Source organism: Saccostrea echinata, unplaced genomic scaffold (genome assembly GCF_033153115.1).
Source record: "Saccostrea echinata isolate AGI-Se365-2 ecotype Australia unplaced genomic scaffold, CSIRO_AGI_Sech_v1 ptg000056l, whole genome shotgun sequence".
Taxonomy (NCBI): Eukaryota; Metazoa; Mollusca; class Bivalvia; order Ostreida; family Ostreidae; genus Saccostrea; species Saccostrea echinata.
The window spans coordinates 3,658,768-3,677,211 of record NW_026889805.1 but is presented as its reverse complement, the minus strand read 5'-3'; the positions used below and the strand labels follow the sequence as shown (position 1 = coordinate 3,677,211).

The following is an 18,444-nucleotide window of genomic DNA, read 5'->3' as shown; positions in this document are numbered from 1 at the left end:
TTTTTTTGAATTTGTGTACATACTGGAGTATAAACCCCATATGCAGGTGATAAGGGTATATTGCTACATAAGTGAGGGAAGTTGACGATTGAAAAAAAAGAAGTCATCAAGTTTATCATAAAGATTTGTTGTTAGGTTACCATTAACGTCTTTTTCTAGTAAAATATCCATATATGAAACAGATGTGTTCGACTCTGTGGTTTCTTTTATTTCAAGCTCACTGGGATATATCGAGTCGACATATAAATGGAAGTAACTATTGTTAATTGATAATACGTCGTCGATATATATAAATGTCGAGTTGAAGGCCACAGCAAGTGTTTTCTTCTTCTCATGTAGAAGTTTTTGAATAAATTCTGCTTCATATTAATACAAAAATAGGTCTGCTAATAACGGGGCGCGATTGGTACCCATGGGAATGTTGGAAAACCTGATCTCCAAAAACTACATAGATATTCTCAATCAGAAACTCATGCATCCTTTTAATATCAACTTCAGAGTACTTGTGATCAGAATCAGAATGTTTTTTAACTAAATAATTTTGGGACAGCGTAATTTTATTTTCAAGTTCCATTTTTATTGAAAAAGCAGCTTTCTGTGATGTCAAAAAGCCTAGACTTCAATTCATCGCGGGGAATGGTTGTATAAAGTGTTGAAAAGTCGTACGTTTTGATGTGATTGATTTTATTAAAATTTTGTGATTTCAAATTTTCTAAAATTTCCTTGGAGTTTTTAAGTATCTACATCTGATTTATACCACTTCTCGAATACGCTGTTGCACAGTACTCCTGAAGTTTCTCCTTCATTACAGGTTTAACCCAAAGTAGTAAAAAAATTCCAAAATTGAAGAACATTATTTCCTAATAATGGTTATCAAGAGAAATGATGATTTAATATACCAGTGTATAATATATTTGAGAATATAAGAATTATCACTAATTAACCCTGGGGAACATAGAGAATCATCGCTGCATTCCAAATGGCATTGAACAACACATGTTGCAATAGCCCCGAGTTAGTATTGAATCATCAAGGAAGATAAAACTATTTTTGTTTTTAATTGGATTGTTGTGGATTTATTTTTGAAATGACTGACAAGAACAGGTTGTATTGAGATAAATACTAGATTCTCTTGGTTTTAATTTTACTTATTCTTGAAAAGTAAATGCATTTAATAAATCTTTACGTGTACAGTATTTCAGAAACTTTAAATCAACAAGCTTTATCCCAGGAATTCTATTTAAAGCATGGATAAATATTTACTTTTCAGAATACACACAGATACTGTAAAATCGGTATGTATCGTACAGGTTCAATTTTGCCAATAATTTTCTGTGTATCCCTTACCCACTGTTTCACAATTTCGAAGAAATTTGACTTTTTAAAAATATATCTGTTATAACGAGACGTTGGCCTGGAAAATACGTTCTTAAAAATATTTTGATTTTAAGCAGTCAAGAAAACGTCCCCATGACTTCAAATGATTCCCAAGTATTTGAACGTATGGAAACTATGTTTGAAGATGTCACTTTTTCAATCTTTCTCTTTCTTGCCTTTACACAACTCTCTGATTATTCCTCCCACTACCACAGATGCTCCCACTGCCAAGATCCCTGTCAAGGCTTTGTCTGCCTGCGGTGGAAAAATTCATACATTAATTCAAAATTTCAATTGTGTCAAAGGAGATGGTTGAATAATCTGGCACAAAAACTACACCTTTTTTCTTTTACTTTATTATTCTGTTTTAATGAAATGTGAAGATAGCGAACAGTAATCAAAGTCATAATTCTAGTGAATGTAAAATGTGAAGATAACGTACAGTAATCAAAGTCATAATTCTAGTGAATGTAAAATGTGAAGATAACGAACTGTAATCAAAGTCATAATTCTAGTGAATGTAAAATGTGAAGATAACAAACAGTAATCAAAGTCATAATTCTAGTGAATGTAAAATGTGGAGATAACGAACAGTAATCAAAGTCATAATTCTAGTGAATGTAAAATGTGAAGATAACAAACAGTAATCAAAGTCATAATTCTAGTGAATGTAAAATGTGGAGATAACGAACAGTAATCAAAGTCATAATTCTAGTGAATGTAAAATGTGAAGATAACAAACAGTAATCAAAGTCATAATTCTAGTGAATGTAAAATGTGAAGATAGCGAACAGTAATCAAAGTCATAATTCTAGTGAGTGTAAAATGTGAAGGTAACAAACAGTAATCAAAGTCATAATTCTAATGAGTGTAAAATGTGAAGGTAACAAACAGTAATCAAAGTCATAATTCTAGTGAATGTAAAATGTGAAGTTAACAAACAGTAATCAAAGTCATAATTCTAGTGAATGTAAAATGTGAAGATAACAAACAGTAATCAAAGTCATAATTCTAGTGAATGTAAAATGTGGAGATAACGAACAGTAATCAAAGTCATAATTCTAGTGAATGTAAAATGTGAAGATAACAAACAGTAATCAAAGTCATAATTCTAGTGAATGTAAAATGTGAAGATAACAAACAGTAATCAAAGTCATAATTCTAGTGAATGTAAAATGTGAAGATAGCGAACTGTAATCAAAGTCATAATTCTAGTGAATGTAAAATGTGAAGTTAACAAACAGTAATCAAAGTCATAATTCTAGTGAATGTAAAATGTGAAGATAACGTACAGTAATCAAAGTCATAATTCTAGTGAGTGTAAAATGTGAAGATAACGTACAGTAATCAAAGTCATAATTCTAGTGAATGTAAAATGTGAAGATAGCGAACTGTAATCAAAGTCATAATTCTAGTGAATGTAAAATGTGAAGATAGCGAACTGTAATCAAAGTCATAATTCTAGTGAATGTAAAATGTGAAGATAACGAACAGTAATCAAAGTCATAATTCTAGTGAATGTAAAATGTGAAGATAACGTACAGTAATCAAAGTCATAATTCTAGTGAATGTAAAATGTGAAGATAACAAACAGTAATCAAAGTCATAATTCTAGTGAGTGTAAAATGTGAAGATAACAAACAGTAATCAAAGTCATAATTCTAGTGAGTGTAAAATGTGAAGATAACAAACAGTAATCAAAGTCATAATTCTAGTGAATGTAAAATGTGAAGATAACGTACAGTAATCAAAGTCATAATTCTAGTGAGTGTAAAATGTGAAGATAACGTACAGTAATCAAAGTCATAATTCTAGTGAATGTAAAATGTGAAGATAGCGAACTGTAATCAAAGTCATAATTCTAGTGAATGTAAAATGTGAAGATAGCGAACTGTAATCAAAGTCATAATTCTAGTGAGTGTAAAATGTGAAGATAACAAACAGTAATCAAACTCATAATTCTAGTGAATGTAAAATGTGAAGATAACGAACAATAATCAAAGTCATAATTCTAGTGAATGTAAAATGTGGAGATAACGAACAATAATCAAAGTCATAATTCTAGTGAATGTAAAATGTGAAGATAACGAACTGTAATCAAAGTCATAATTCTAGTGAGTGTAAAATGTGAAGATAGCGAACAGTAATCAAAGTCATAATTCTAGTGAGTGTAAAATGTGAAGATAACGAACTGTAATCAAAGTCATAATTCTAGTGAGTGTAAAATGTGAAGATAACAAACAGTAATCAAAGTCATAATTCTAGTGAATGTAAAATGTGAAGATAACGAACAGTAATCAAAGTCATAATTCTAGTGAGTGTAAAATGTGAAGATAACAAACAGTAATCAAAGTCATAATTCTAGTGAGTGTAAAATGTGGAGATAACAAACAGTAATCAAAGTCATAATTCTAGTGAATGTAAAATGTGAAGATAACGTACAGTAATCAAAGTCATAATTCTAGTGAATGTAAAATGTGAAGATAGCGAACTGTAATCAAAGTCATAATTCTAGTGAATGTAAAATGTGAAGATAACGAACAGTAATCAAAGTCATAATTCTAGTGAATGTAAAATGTGAAGATAACGAACAGTAATCAAAGTCATAATTCTAGTGAATGTAAAATGTGAAGATAACGAACAGTAATCAAAGTCATAATTCTAGTGAGTGTAAAATGTGGAGATAACGTACAGTAATCAAAGTCATAATTCTAGTGAGTGTAAAATGTGGAGATAACGTACAGTAATCAAAGTCATAATTCTAGTGAGTGTAAAATGTGGAGATAACGTACAGTAATCAAAGTCATAATTCTAGTGAATGTAAAATGTGGAGATAACGAACAATAATCAAAGTCATAATTCTAGTGAGTGTAAAATGTGAAGATAACGAACTGTAATCAAAGTCATAATTCTAGTGAGTGTAAAATGTGAAGATAACAAACAGTAATCAAAGTCATAATTCTAGTGAATGTAAAATGTAAAGATAACGTACAGTAATCAAAGTCATAATTCTAGTGAATGTAAAATGTGAAGATAACGAACAGTAATCAAAGTCATAATTCTAGTGAATGTAAAATGTGAAGATAACAAACAGTAATCAAAGTCATAATTCTAGTGAGTGTAAAATGTGGAGATAACAAACAGTAATCAAAGTCATAATTCTAGTGAATGTAAAATGTGAAGATAGCGAACTGTAATCAAAGTCATAATTCTAGTGAATGTAAAATGTGAAGATAACGAACAGTAATCAAAGTCATAATTCTAGTGAATGTAAAATGTGGAGATAACGAACAGTAATCAAAGTCATAATTCTAGTGAGTGTAAAATGTGAAGATAGCGAATAGTAATCAAAGTCATAATTCTAGTGAATGTAAAATGTGAAGATAACGAACAGTAATCAAAGTCATAATTCTAGTGAGTGTAAAATGTGGAGATAACAAACAGTAATCAAAGTCATAATTCTAATGAGTGTAAAATGTGAAGATAACAAACAGTAATCAAAGTCATAATTCTAGTGAGTGTAAAATGTGAAGATAACGTACAGTAATCAAAGTCATAATTCTAGTGAATGTAAAATGTGAAGATAACAAACAGTAATCAAAGTCATAATTCTAGTGAATGTAAAATGTGAAGATAACAAACAGTAATCAAAGTCATAATTCTAGTGAATGTAAAATGTGAAGATAACGAACAGTAATCAAAGTCATAATTCTAGTGAATGTAAAATGTGAAGATAACAAACAGTAATCAAAGTCATAATTCTAGTGAATGTAAAATGTGAAGATAACAAACAGTAATCAAAGTCATAATTCTAGTGAATGTAAAATGTAAAGATAACGTACAGTAATCAAAGTCATAATTCTAGTGAATGTAAAATGTGAAGATAACGTACAGTAATCAAAGTCATAATTCTAGTGAATGTAAAATGTGAAGATAACAAACAGTAATCAAAGTCATAATTCTAGTGAATGTAAAATGTGGAGATAACGTACAGTAATCAAAGTCATAATTCTAGTGAGTGTAAAATGTGAAGATAGCGAACAGTAATCAAAGTCATAATTCTAGTGAATGTAAAATGTGAAGATAACAAACAGTAATCAAAGTCATAATTCTAGTGAATGTAAAATGTGAAGTTAACAAACAGTAATCAAAGTCATAATTCTAGTGAATGTAAAATGTGAAGATAACGTACAGTAATCAAAGTCATAATTCTAGTGAGTGTAAAATGTGAAGATAACGTACAGTAATCAAAGTCATAATTCTAGTGAATGTAAAATGTGAAGATAGCGAACTGTAATCAAAGTCATAATTCTAGTGAATGTAAAATGTGAAGATAGCGAACTGTAATCAAAGTCATAATTCTAGTGAGTGTAAAATGTGAAGATAACGTACAGTAATCAAAGTCATAATTCTAGTGAATGTAAAATGTGAAGATAACGTACAGTAATCAAAGTCATAATTCTAGTGAGTGTAAAATGTGAAGATAACGTACAGTAATCAAAGTCATAATTCTAGTGAATGTAAAATGTGAAGATAGCGAACTGTAATCAAAGTCATAATTCTAGTGAATGTAAAATGTGAAGATAGCGAACTGTAATCAAAGTCATAATTCTAGTGAGTGTAAAATGTGAAGATAACAAACAGTAATCAAACTCATAATTCTAGTGAATGTAAAATGTGAAGATAACGAACAATAATCAAAGTCATAATTCTAGTGAATGTAAAATGTGGAGATAACGAACAATAATCAAAGTCATAATTCTAGTGAATGTAAAATGTGAAGATAACGAACTGTAATCAAAGTCATAATTCTAGTGAGTGTAAAATGTGAAGATAGCGAACAGTAATCAAAGTCATAATTCTAGTGAGTGTAAAATGTGAAGATAACGAACTGTAATCAAAGTCATAATTCTAGTGAGTGTAAAATGTGAAGATAACGAACAGTAATCAAAGTCATAATTCTAGTGAGTGTAAAATGTGGAGATAACAAACAGTAATCAAAGTCATAATTCTAGTGAATGTAAAATGTGAAGATAACAAACAGTAATCAAAGTCATAATTCTAGTGAATGTAAAATGTGAAGATAACAAACAGTAATCAAAGTCATAATTCTAGTGAATGTAAAATGTGAAGATAACAAACAGTAATCAAAGTCATAATTCTAGTGAATGTAAAATGTGAAGTTAACAAACAGTAATCAAAGTCATAATTCTAGTGAATGTAAAATGTGAAGATAACGTACAGTAATCAAAGTCATAATTCTAGTGAGTGTAAAATGTGAAGATAACGTACAGTAATCAAAGTCATAATTCTAGTGAATGTAAAATGTGAAGATAGCGAACTGTAATCAAAGTCATAATTCTAGTGAATGTAAAATGTGAAGATAGCGAACTGTAATCAAAGTCATAATTCTAGTGAGTGTAAAATGTGAAGATAACAAACAGTAATCAAAGTCATAATTCTAGTGAATGTAAAATGTGAAGATAACGTACAGTAATCAAAGTCATAATTCTAGTGAGTGTAAAATGTGAAGATAACGTACAGTAATCAAAGTCATAATTCTAGTGAATGTAAAATGTGAAGATAGCGAACTGTAATCAAAGTCATAATTCTAGTGAATGTAAAATGTGAAGATAGCGAACTGTAATCAAAGTCATAATTCTAGTGAGTGTAAAATGTGAAGATAACAAACAGTAATCAAACTCATAATTCTAGTGAATGTAAAATGTGAAGATAACGAACAATAATCAAAGTCATAATTCTAGTGAATGTAAAATGTGGAGATAACGAACAATAATCAAAGTCATAATTCTAGTGAAGGTAAAATGTGAAGATAACGAACTGTAATCAAAGTCATAATTCTAGTGAGTGTAAAATGTGAAGATAGCGAACAGTAATCAAAGTCATAATTCTAGTGAATGTAAAATGTGAAGATAACGAACAGTAATCAAAGTCATAATTCTAGTGAGTGTAAAATGTGAAGATAACGAACAGTAATCAAAGTCATAATTCTAGTGAATGTAAAATGTGAAGATAACAAACAGTAATCAAAGTCATAATTCTAGTGAATGTAAAATGTGAAGATAACGAACAGTAATCAAAGTCATAATTCTAGTGAATGTAAAATGTGAAGATAGCGAACTGTAATCAAAGTCATAATTCTAGTGAATGTAAAATGTAAAGATAACGTACAGTAATCAAAGTCATAATTCTAGTGAATGTAAAATGTGAAGATAACGTACAGTAATCAAAGTCATAATTCTAGTGAATGTAAAATGTGAAGATAGCGAACTGTAATCAAAGTCATAATTCTAGTGAATGTAAAATGTGAAGATAACGAACAGTAATCAAAGTCATAATTCTAGTGAATGTAAAATGTGAAGATAACAAACAGTAATCAAAGTCATAATTCTAGTGAATGTAAAATGTGAAGATAGCGAACTGTAATCAAAGTCATAATTCTAGTGAATGTAAAATGTGAAGATAACAAACAGTAATCAAAGTCATAATTCTAGTGAATGTAAAATGTGGAGATAACGTACAGTAATCAAAGTCATAATTCTAGTGAATGTAAAATGTGAAGATAACGAACAGTAATCAAAGTCATAATTCTAGTGAGTGTAAAATGTGGAGATAACAAACAGTAATCAAAGTCATAATTCTAGTGAATGTAAAATGTGAAGATAACGAACAGTAATCAAAGTCATAATTCTAGTGAATGTAAAATGTGGAGATAACGAACAATAATCAAAGTCATAATTCTAGTGAATGTAAAATGTGAAGATAACGAACTGTAATCAAAGTCATAATTCTAGTGAGTGTAAAATGTGAAGATAGCGAACAGTAATCAAAGTCATAATTCTAGTGAGTGTAAAATGTGAAGATAACAAACAGTAATCAAAGTCATAATTCTAGTGAATGTAAAATGTGAAGATAACGAACAGTAATCAAAGTCATAATTCTAGTGAGTGTAAAATGTGAAGATAACAAACAGTAATCAAAGTCATAATTCTAGTGAATGTAAAATGTGAAGATAACAAACAGTAATCAAAGTCATAATTCTAGTGAATGTAAAATGTGAAGTTAACAAACAGTAATCAAAGTCATAATTCTAGTGAATGTAAAATGTGAAGATAACGTACAGTAATCAAAGTCATAATTCTAGTGAGTGTAAAATGTGAAGATAACGTACAGTAATCAAAGTCATAATTCTAGTGAATGTAAAATGTGAAGATAGCGAACTGTAATCAAAGTCATAATTCTAGTGAATGTAAAATGTGAAGATAGCGAACTGTAATCAAAGTCATAATTCTAGTGAGTGTAAAATGTGAAGATAACAAACAGTAATCAAAGTCATAATTCTAGTGAATGTAAAATGTGAAGATAACGTACAGTAATCAAAGTCATAATTCTAGTGAGTGTAAAATGTGAAGATAACGTACAGTAATCAAAGTCATAATTCTAGTGAATGTAAAATGTGAAGATAGCGAACTGTAATCAAAGTCATAATTCTAGTGAATGTAAAATGTGAAGATAACGAACTGTAATCAAAGTCATAATTCTAGTGAGTGTAAAATGTGAAGATAACAAACAGTAATCAAAGTCATAATTCTAGTGAGTGTAAAATGTGAAGATAACGAACTGTAATCAAAGTCATAATTCTAGTGAGTGTAAAATGTGAAGATAACAAACAGTAATCAAAGTCATAATTCTAGTGAGTGTAAAATGTGGAGATAACGAACAGTAATCAAAGTCATAATTCTAGTGAATGTAAAATGTGAAGATAACGAACAGTAATCAAAGTCATAATTCTAGTGAATGTAAAATGTGAAGATAGCGAACTGTAATCAAAGTCATAATTTTAGTGAATGTAAAATGTGAAGATAACAAACAGTAATCAAAGTCATAATTCTAGTGAATGTAAAATGTGAAGATAACGTACAGTAATCAAAGTCATAATTCTAGTGAATGTAAAATGTGAAGATAACGAACAATAATCAAAGTCATAATTCTAGTGAGTGTAAAATGTGAAGATAGCGAACAGTAATCAAAGTCATAATTCTAGTGAGTGTAAAATGTGAAGATAACGTACAGTAATCAAAGTCATAATTCTAGTGAATGTAAAATGTGAAGATAGCGAACTGTAATCAAAGTCATAATTCTAGTGAATGTAAAATGTGAAGATAGCGAACTGTAATCAAAGTCATAATTCTAGTGAGTGTAAAATGTGAAGATAACAAACAGTAATCAAAGTCATAATTCTAGTGAGTGTAAAATGTGAAGATAACGAACAGTAATCAAAGTCATAATTCTAGTGAGTGTAAAATGTGAAGATAACAAACAGTAATCAAAGTCATAATTCTAGTGAATGTAAAATGTGAAGATAACAAACAGTAATCAAAGTCAAAATTCTAGTGAATGTAAAATGTGAAGATAACGTACAGTAATCAAAGTCATAATTCTAGTGAGTGTAAAATGTGGAGATAACGTACAGTAATCAAAGTCATAATTCTAGTGAGTGTAAAATGTGAAGATAGCGAACTGTAATCAAAGTCATAATTCTAGTGAATGTAAAATGTGAAGATAGCGAACTGTAATCAAAGTCATAATTCTAGTGAATGTAAAATGTGAAGATAGCGAACTGTAATCAAAGTCATAATTCTAGTGAGTGTAAAATGTGAAGATAACAAACAGTAATCAAACTCATAATTCTAGTGAATGTAAAATGTGAAGATAACGAACAATAATCAAAGTCATAATTCTAGTGAATGTAAAATGTGGAGATAACGAACAATAATCAAAGTCATAATTCTAGTGAATGTAAAATGTGAAGATAACGAACTGTAATCAAAGTCATAATTCTAGTGAGTGTAAAATGTGAAGATAGCGAACAGTAATCAAAGTCATAATTCTAGTGAGTGTAAAATGTGAAGATAACAAACAGTAATCAAAGTCATAATTCTAGTGAATGTAAAATGTGGAGATAACAAACAGTAATCAAAGTCATAATTCTAGTGAATGTAAAATGTGAAGATAACGAACAGTAATCAAAGTCATAATTCTAGTGAATGTAAAATGTGAAGATAACAAACAGTAATCAAAGTCATAATTCTAGTGAGTGTAAAATGTGAAGATAACAAACAGTAATCAAAGTCATAATTCTAGTGAGTGTAAAATGTGAAGATAACAAACAGTAATCAAAGTCATAATTCTAGTGAGTGTAAAATGTGGAGATAACAAACAGTAATCAAAGTCATAATTCTAGTGAATGTAAAATGTGAAGATAGCGAACTGTAATCAAAGTCATAATTCTAGTGAGTGTAAAATGTGAAGATAACAAACAGTAATCAAAGTCATAATTCTAGTGAATGTAAAATGTGGAGATAACAAACAGTAATCAAAGTCATAATTCTAGTGAATGTAAAATGTGAAGATAACGAACTGTAATCAAAGTCATAATTCTAGTGAATGTAAAATGTGAAGATAACGTACAGTAATCAAAGTCATAATTCTAGTGAATGTAAAATGTGAAGATAACAAACAGTAATCAAAGTCATAATTCTAGTGAATGTAAAATGTAAAGATAACGTACAGTAATCAAAGTCATAATTCTAGTGAATGTAAAATGTGGAGATAACGTACAGTAATCAAAGTCATAATTCTAGTGAATGTAAAATGTGAAGATAACAAACAGTAATCAAAGTCATAATTCTAGTGAGTGTAAAATGTGAAGATAACAAACAGTAATCAAAGTCATAATTCTAGTGAATGTAAAATGTGGAGATAACGTACAGTAATCAAAGTCATAATTCTAGTGAGTGTAAAATGTGAAGATAACAAACAGTAATCAAAGTCATAATTCTAGTGAGTGTAAAATGTGGAGATAACGTACAGTAATCAAAGTCATAATTCTAGTGAATGTAAAATGTGAAGATAACGTACAGTAATCAAAGTCATAATTCTAGTGAATGTAAAATGTGGAGATAACGTACAGTAATCAAAGTCATAATTCTAGTGAGTGTAAAATGTGAAGATAACAAACAGTAATCAAAGTCATAATTCTAGTGAGTGTAAAATGTGGAGATAACGAACAGTAATCAAAGTCATAATTCTAGTGAATGTAAAATGTGAAGATAACAAACAGTAATCAAAGTCATAATTCTAGTGAATGTAAAATGTGGAGATAACGAACTGTAATCAAAGTCATAATTCTAATGAATGTAAAATGTGAAGATAACGTACAGTAATCAAAGTCATAATTCTAGTGAATGTAAAATGTGGAGATAACGAACAGTAATCAAAGTCATAATTCTAATGAATGTAAAATGTGAAGATAACGTACAGTAATCAAAGTCATAATTCTAGTGAATGTAAAATGTGAAGATAACAAACAGTAATCAAAGTCATAATTCTTGTGAATGTAAAATGTGAAGATAACGTACAGTAATCAAAGTCATAATTCTAGTGAATGTAAAATGTGAAGATAACGTACAGTAATCAAAGTCATAATTCTAGTGAATGTAAAATGTGAAGTTAACAAACAGTAATCAAAGTCATAATTCTAGTGAATGTAAAATGTGAAGATAGCGAACTGTAATCAAAGTCATAATTCTAGTGAATGTAAAATGTGAAGATAGCGAACTGTAATCAAAGTCATAATTCTACTGAGTGTAAAATGTGAAGATAACAAACAGTAATCAAAGTCATAATTCTAGTGAGTGTAAAATGTGGAGATAACGAACAGTAATCAAAGTCATAATTCTAGTGAATGTAAAATGTGAAGATAACGTACAGTAATCAAAGTCATAATTCTAGTGAATGTAAAATGTGAAGATAACAAACAGTAATCAAAGTCATAATTCTAGTGAATGTAAAATGTGAAGTTAACAAACAGTAATCAAAGTCATAATTCTAGTGAATGTAAAATGTGAAGATAACGTACAGTAATCAAAGTCATAATTCTAGTGAATGTAAAATGTGAAGATAACGTACAGTAATCAAAGTCATAATTCTAGTGAGTGTAAAATGTGGAGATAACGTACAGTAATCAAAGTCATAATTCTAGTGAGTGTAAAATGTGGAGATAACGAACAGTAATCAAAGTCATAATTCTAGTGAGTGTAAAATGTGAAGATAACGAACAGTAATCAAAGTCATAATTCTAGTGAGTGTAAAATGTGAAGATAACGAACTGTAATCAAAGTCATAATTCTAGTGAGTGTAAAATGTGAAGATAACGAACAGTAATCAAAGTCATAATTCTAGTGAGTGTAAAATGTGAAGATAGCGAACTGTAATCAAAGTCATAATTCTAGTGAATGTAAAATGTGAAGATAACGAACAGTAATCAAAGTCATAATTCTAGTGAATGTAAAATGTGAAGATAACAAACAGTAATCAAAGTCATAATTCTAGTGAATGTAAAATGTGGAGATAACGAACAGTAATCAAAGTCATAATTCTAGTGAATGTAAAATGTGAAGATAACGTACAGTAATCAAAGTCATAATTCTAGTGAATGTAAAATGTGAAGATAACGAACAGTAATCAAAGTCATAATTCTAGTGAGTGTAAAATGTGGAGATAACGAACAGTAATCAAAGTCATAATTCTAGTGAATGTAAAATGTGGAGATAACGAACAGTAATCAAAGTCATAATTCTAGTGAGTGTAAAATGTGAAGAAAACGAACAGTAATCAAAGTCATAATTCTAGTGAGTGTAAAATGTGAAGATAACGTACAGTAATCAAAGTCATAATTCTAGTGAATGTAAAATGTGAAGATAACGTACAGTAATCAAAGTCATAATTCTAGTGAATGTAAAATGTGAAGATAACGTACAGTAATCAAAGTCATAATTCTAGTGAATGTAAAATGTGAAGATAACAAACAGTAATCAAAGTCATAATTCTAGTGAGTGTAAAATGTGAAGATAGCGAACTGTAATCAAAGTCATAATTCTAGTGAATGTAAAATGTGAAGATAACGAACAGTAATCAAAGTCATAATTCTAGTGAATGTAAAATGTGAAGATAACGAACAGTAATCAAAGTCATAATTCTAGTGAGTGTAAAATGTGGAGATAACAAACAGTAATCAAAGTCATAATTCTAGTGAGTGTAAAATGTGAAGATAACAAACAGTAATCAAAGTCATAATTCTAGTGAGTGTAAAATGTGGAGATAACGAACAGTAATCAAAGTCATAATTCTAGTGAATGTAAAATGTGAAGAAAACGAACAGTAATCAAAGTCATAATTCTAGTGAATGTAAAATGTGAAGAAAACGAACAGTAATCAAAGTCATAATTCTAGTGAGTGTAAAATGTGAAGAAAACGAACAGTAATCAAAGTCATAATTCTAGTGAATGTAAAATGTGAAGAAAACGAACAGTAATCAAAGTCATAATTCTAGTGAGTGTAAAATGTGGAGATAACGAACAGTAATCAAAGTCATAATTCTAGTGAATGTAAAATGTGAAGATAACGTACAGTAATCAAAGTCATAATTCTAGTGAGTGTAAAATGTGGAGATAACGAACAGTAATCAAAGTCATAATTCTAGTGAGTGTAAAATGTGGAGATAACAAACAGTAATCAAAGTCATAATTCTAGTGAGTGTAAAATGTGGAGATAACGAACAGTAATCAAAGTCATAATTCTAGTGAATGTAAAATGTGAAGAAAACGAACAGTAATCAAAGTCATAATTCTAGTGAATGTAAAATGTGAAGAAAACGAACAGTAATCAAAGTCATAATTCTAGTGAGTGTAAAATGTGAAGAAAACGAACAGTAATCAAAGTCATAATTCTAGTGAATGTAAAATGTGAAGAAAACGAACAGTAATCAAAGTCATAATTCTAGTGAGTGTAAAATGTGGAGATAACGAACAGTAATCAAAGTCATAATTCTAGTGAGTGTAAAATGTGGAGATAACGAACAGTAATCAAAGTCATAATTCTAGTGAATGTAAAATGTGGAGATAACGAACAGTAATCAAAGTCATAATTCTAGTGAATGTAAAATGTGAAGATAACGAACTGTAATCAAAGTCATAATTCTAGTGAATGTAAAATGTGAAGATAACGTACAGTAATCAAAGTCATAATTCTAGTGAATGTAAAATGTGAAGATAACAAACAGTAATCAAAGTCATAATTCTAGTGAATGTAAAATGTGGAGATAACGTACAGTAATCAAAGTCATAATTCTAGTGAATGTAAAATGTGGAGATAACGTACAGTAATCAAAGTCATAATTCTAATGAATGTAAAATGTGAAGATAACGTACAGTAATCAAAGTCATAATTCTAGTGAGTGTAAAATGTGAAGAAAACGAAGAGCGATCAATGAAGCAATGCAAATTGTGAGCAGAGCAAACATGGACCTCTTAAAACATCAGGTATTGGATCAGGTGCCATGGAGAACTAAGCATGTCCTGTCTTTTGAGTTAATTAAAACTATTACAAGTTATTCTTTTAAAACGTTAGATGAGTTAGGTCTTTAAAACAAAGTAGTAGATTTCAGAACTATTGGTTTAATTTGCTAAATCGTAAGATGATCAATAGGAAGACACAGTGGTGCACTAAGAGTGGGCTTCATGCCGGCAATGGTATCACTGTGCTTAAGTAATCTGTATTCACTATAATTTCAACATTGAGGTGGAAAATATATTAATTTTAAAAGATCGATAGAACCAATAAACCACTTGTTTAAAATATTCCAATGTGGTACTGTTTTACAGCAATCACATCTTGTCAGGCCTTTCTGAGAGGCTCAGAAAACCTTACATAACTCAATGTTAAAAATTCATTAAATAGAAAATGGAGTATTGGCTGGACAAAGTTGACATTTTCTTCTGTGGTCTATTTTATGTTATATATCGTACATCTCACATAAATGAAGGTTAGACCCAGGCTCGCTATTTAAGAGGTCTTCCTATATTTATTTCAATGTTTGTGAAAAAGGTTGTCGTGAACGCTTTTTAAACACATTCGAGGTTGTTTTTCCGACCTTCGGAAGAAACCTAAGATATATGAATTTTAAGATGATTAAACGAAACTGACACGATTCTTTTCCCAGAATGCCCTACTGTGAGTTCGAGTATTCCAGTAAAAAAGATAAATCCTGGATACCGCTAACTGTAAATGAAATACACCTGTTCTGACCAGCTGACACCATATCTGCAGAAAGCTGCGAAATGTTCACAGTTCTTCCAGAGAACATTGTAACCAATCTCTCCAAGCTTATTCAGTGCTTCTCTAACAATCACATGAGCTGGTTTGGGCCTGGAATGAAAAAGTTATTCATTGAAATGTTCTCTTGATAAGAAACGTTGAAAGTTACAAATTAAATCTGGAAATCTTAATTTAAAAGAAAAAAAATTACCTGCATTTTCTGTCTTTAGTGTTGTTGATTTCGACTTTGGAGTCAAATACCACTTTCCAGAAGTTCTCTTTCTTCACTACAGCTTTGTTAAATGTTTTCCCGCAGATCGTGAAAACGTGATTGGATTTTAAGGTACCATTGATTCCATCATTGTCGATACCACCAAGATGCACGATCTCTTCGTTCCCTTGAAAAATAGTTTATCATTTACGTATTGTACATTCTATTCTCTTTTCTAAGAATTTAAAGTTGGTAAATATAGCCTGATGTATTTTTCTTTAAATGATTCATATATGTTATCAGATCCTTAAATCTTGGTTAAGTTTATCACTATGTATAAAAATCTTTTACCAATGTAGACTGCCCAATGGGAGTACCATCCACGGTTGAATTCTAATAAATCCCCCGCACGTGCTCGACGAATAACACTTCGGTTATGTGAGTAGTAAGTGTCCACTGCCATAACGGACTGGAATAGTTATTATCGACAGACAAGCTTAAGATAATATTCCAACAGGAAACTATGTAAATTGAAAATAAAATACGGAAATTTTTAACCAAATTGAAAGGTTATTGACAATATATGACATCAATATTATATTAATTGGATAGAATAATATAAGAGTTCAAGGCTATACCAATGCTTAAAATACTGATGTTTGTAAGGAAACTCTAAAGCTTTACAGATCTGTTAAAGAGAAAAATCAAAATATGTCCATTTTGTGAAAGAAAGAACTGGTCTAGCTATAGGACTATAGGCCCGAGATTAGTTCTTCCTCTTTCAGAATGGACAGTGTAAGAGGTTTCTCCTACTTTAAGGTGATCTCAAATGCTCATAGGCTATTGTTTAAGAATGGACAGCACCAAGTAATTTTACACCTGGAATATCTCCTCACTTTTGTTTTGTTTCTTTAATGTGTTGTTAAAGAACGGAAAGGATCAATTATTCATGCAACGTATTTTGTTTGCACAATGGAATGTAATAATATGTGTATATAAATCATAATATACTAGGATGAAAAATAACAAGGCCTCTGCTGCCCCCCCCCTTTTTTTAATGTTTTCAAAGTTCAGTTTCTGTTTATTGCTAAACAATTTTGCTTCAACGTATTTTCTGTTTGGATTTTCTTTACACTCTTCCTTCAACATCTAGTCGGATAGTCTGTCCAAAACGATGGTTTTGTGTCAATTAAGTGGTTTACTAAGGCGCTTTCATGTATATTTCCTGGCTTTGCTGCAAGTGGAAAGTTACTTTAAAGACTATTGCTATTCATTTTGAGTTTAAACACTTTTTTTCACCATTTCCAAAATAGAAAGACAGTGGCAACGTTTCTCTAGAAATGTTTAGTTAACGCCAAAGGTCATCAATAATATTACTCTACTTGAAGAGGATTCGCATAAAACTCAAAAATATTTTTTTTTAAATATTATTTTTAAGTATTAAGACAAAGAAATCAATATAGAATTCGGGTAATATATATCGAGTTCGAAAAGCTATCAAAGAATATAGTATTTAGAACTTTTTTGTTTATGCCTGTAAAATACACAATGCATTATACTGGAAGCGGATAAAACTTTATGATTGAAAATTAAAAAAAAAAAAAAAAAAAAAGGAACAGTATAACAAATTTTCTGTGTACTGTTCAAAATAGAAACGTTAAAATAACGAACAGTAGTCAGAAATGTGAGGATAACAAACATTGATCATGTTCAGATGTCCAATTAAACAATGCAAATTAAGAGCTCGAGCAGAGCAAACATGGACCTTTGAAAATATCAGAGCTAACATTAGGATGGAAAAGTATGTTACCTCTGTCGAGTGGGTACACCCGCCCTGAGCCCATTATTTTGATTGGATGAACGGTGTAAACCGTAAGCAATACAGTATGAAATTAAGGGCCTAATAATTTGATTGAAAAACGACCGTCAAAAATCGACCAAACTACATGTACAGGTTGTAAATGCAAATACGATAATTGTATCGACCATAGAGTTTGCAAAATTATGACTTGTAACTAGAGTATTAATACCTTTGTAACATCAACTTATTTATCAGTAGTCTGCCTTGGTTAAGGAATTTTCACATTTTTGACTTTGAATCGATTTCCATATCTCTTCATGCTGATAATTATGCCCGAGACTAGCTTGTGATCATGGACTTGATATTGTGATTTAATATCGGTAAATCAGTATAGAACTGTGTTTTGCTTTGAATGTTATAACATTGTACCTAACTAAAGTTTACAATTCGAACCTTTATTTTTCTCTTTTATTGTTCATTAATTAATTAACAACGAGAATGATTCTTAATAATCCGGAATTTAAACTCGAAATACTTCAATTTTGGAATCTCCTTGTCAGTTAAATTGAACTTAAACATAGTCGGACTATTGTAAAGGATCGGACTCATACATTATATTACAAATTCAAACATTCATAATGTTATTAAGTCATAATCATAATAAGGAACAAAGATAAGAAATATTAAATAGAAATTTTCATATCATAATGTTATCACGTATTGTAAAATATAAAGTACAAAGATAAATATGGCACCCTTAACGCACAAACCGAGGGGGAGAGGGGTACTTAAAGCTGAACACGACTCGTAAATACGCATACACCATACTCATATATCCGATATCAACACTAGGGTATACCCTTAGCATTTGTTACAC

At 29.8% G+C, this 18,444-nt stretch overlaps 1 protein-coding gene across 1 annotated transcript; it reads right to left on the bottom strand.

Annotated features, from left to right (window-relative positions):
• Positions 1 to 1,533: 1,533 nt before the first annotated feature.
• LOC133173532 (phospholipase A and acyltransferase 2-like) lies at positions 1,534 to 16,255 on the bottom strand. Its single transcript, XM_061308516.1, has 4 exons — positions 16,118 to 16,255; positions 15,767 to 15,953; positions 15,537 to 15,666; positions 1,534 to 1,632 (listed from the first exon to the last, which is right to left on the bottom strand). Exons 1-4 carry the CDS (start codon positions 16,227 to 16,229, stop codon positions 1,534 to 1,536), a joined length of 528 nt encoding a protein of 175 aa, XP_061164500.1. The 5' UTR covers positions 16,230 to 16,255.
• Positions 16,256 to 18,444: the final 2,189 nt, after the last annotated feature.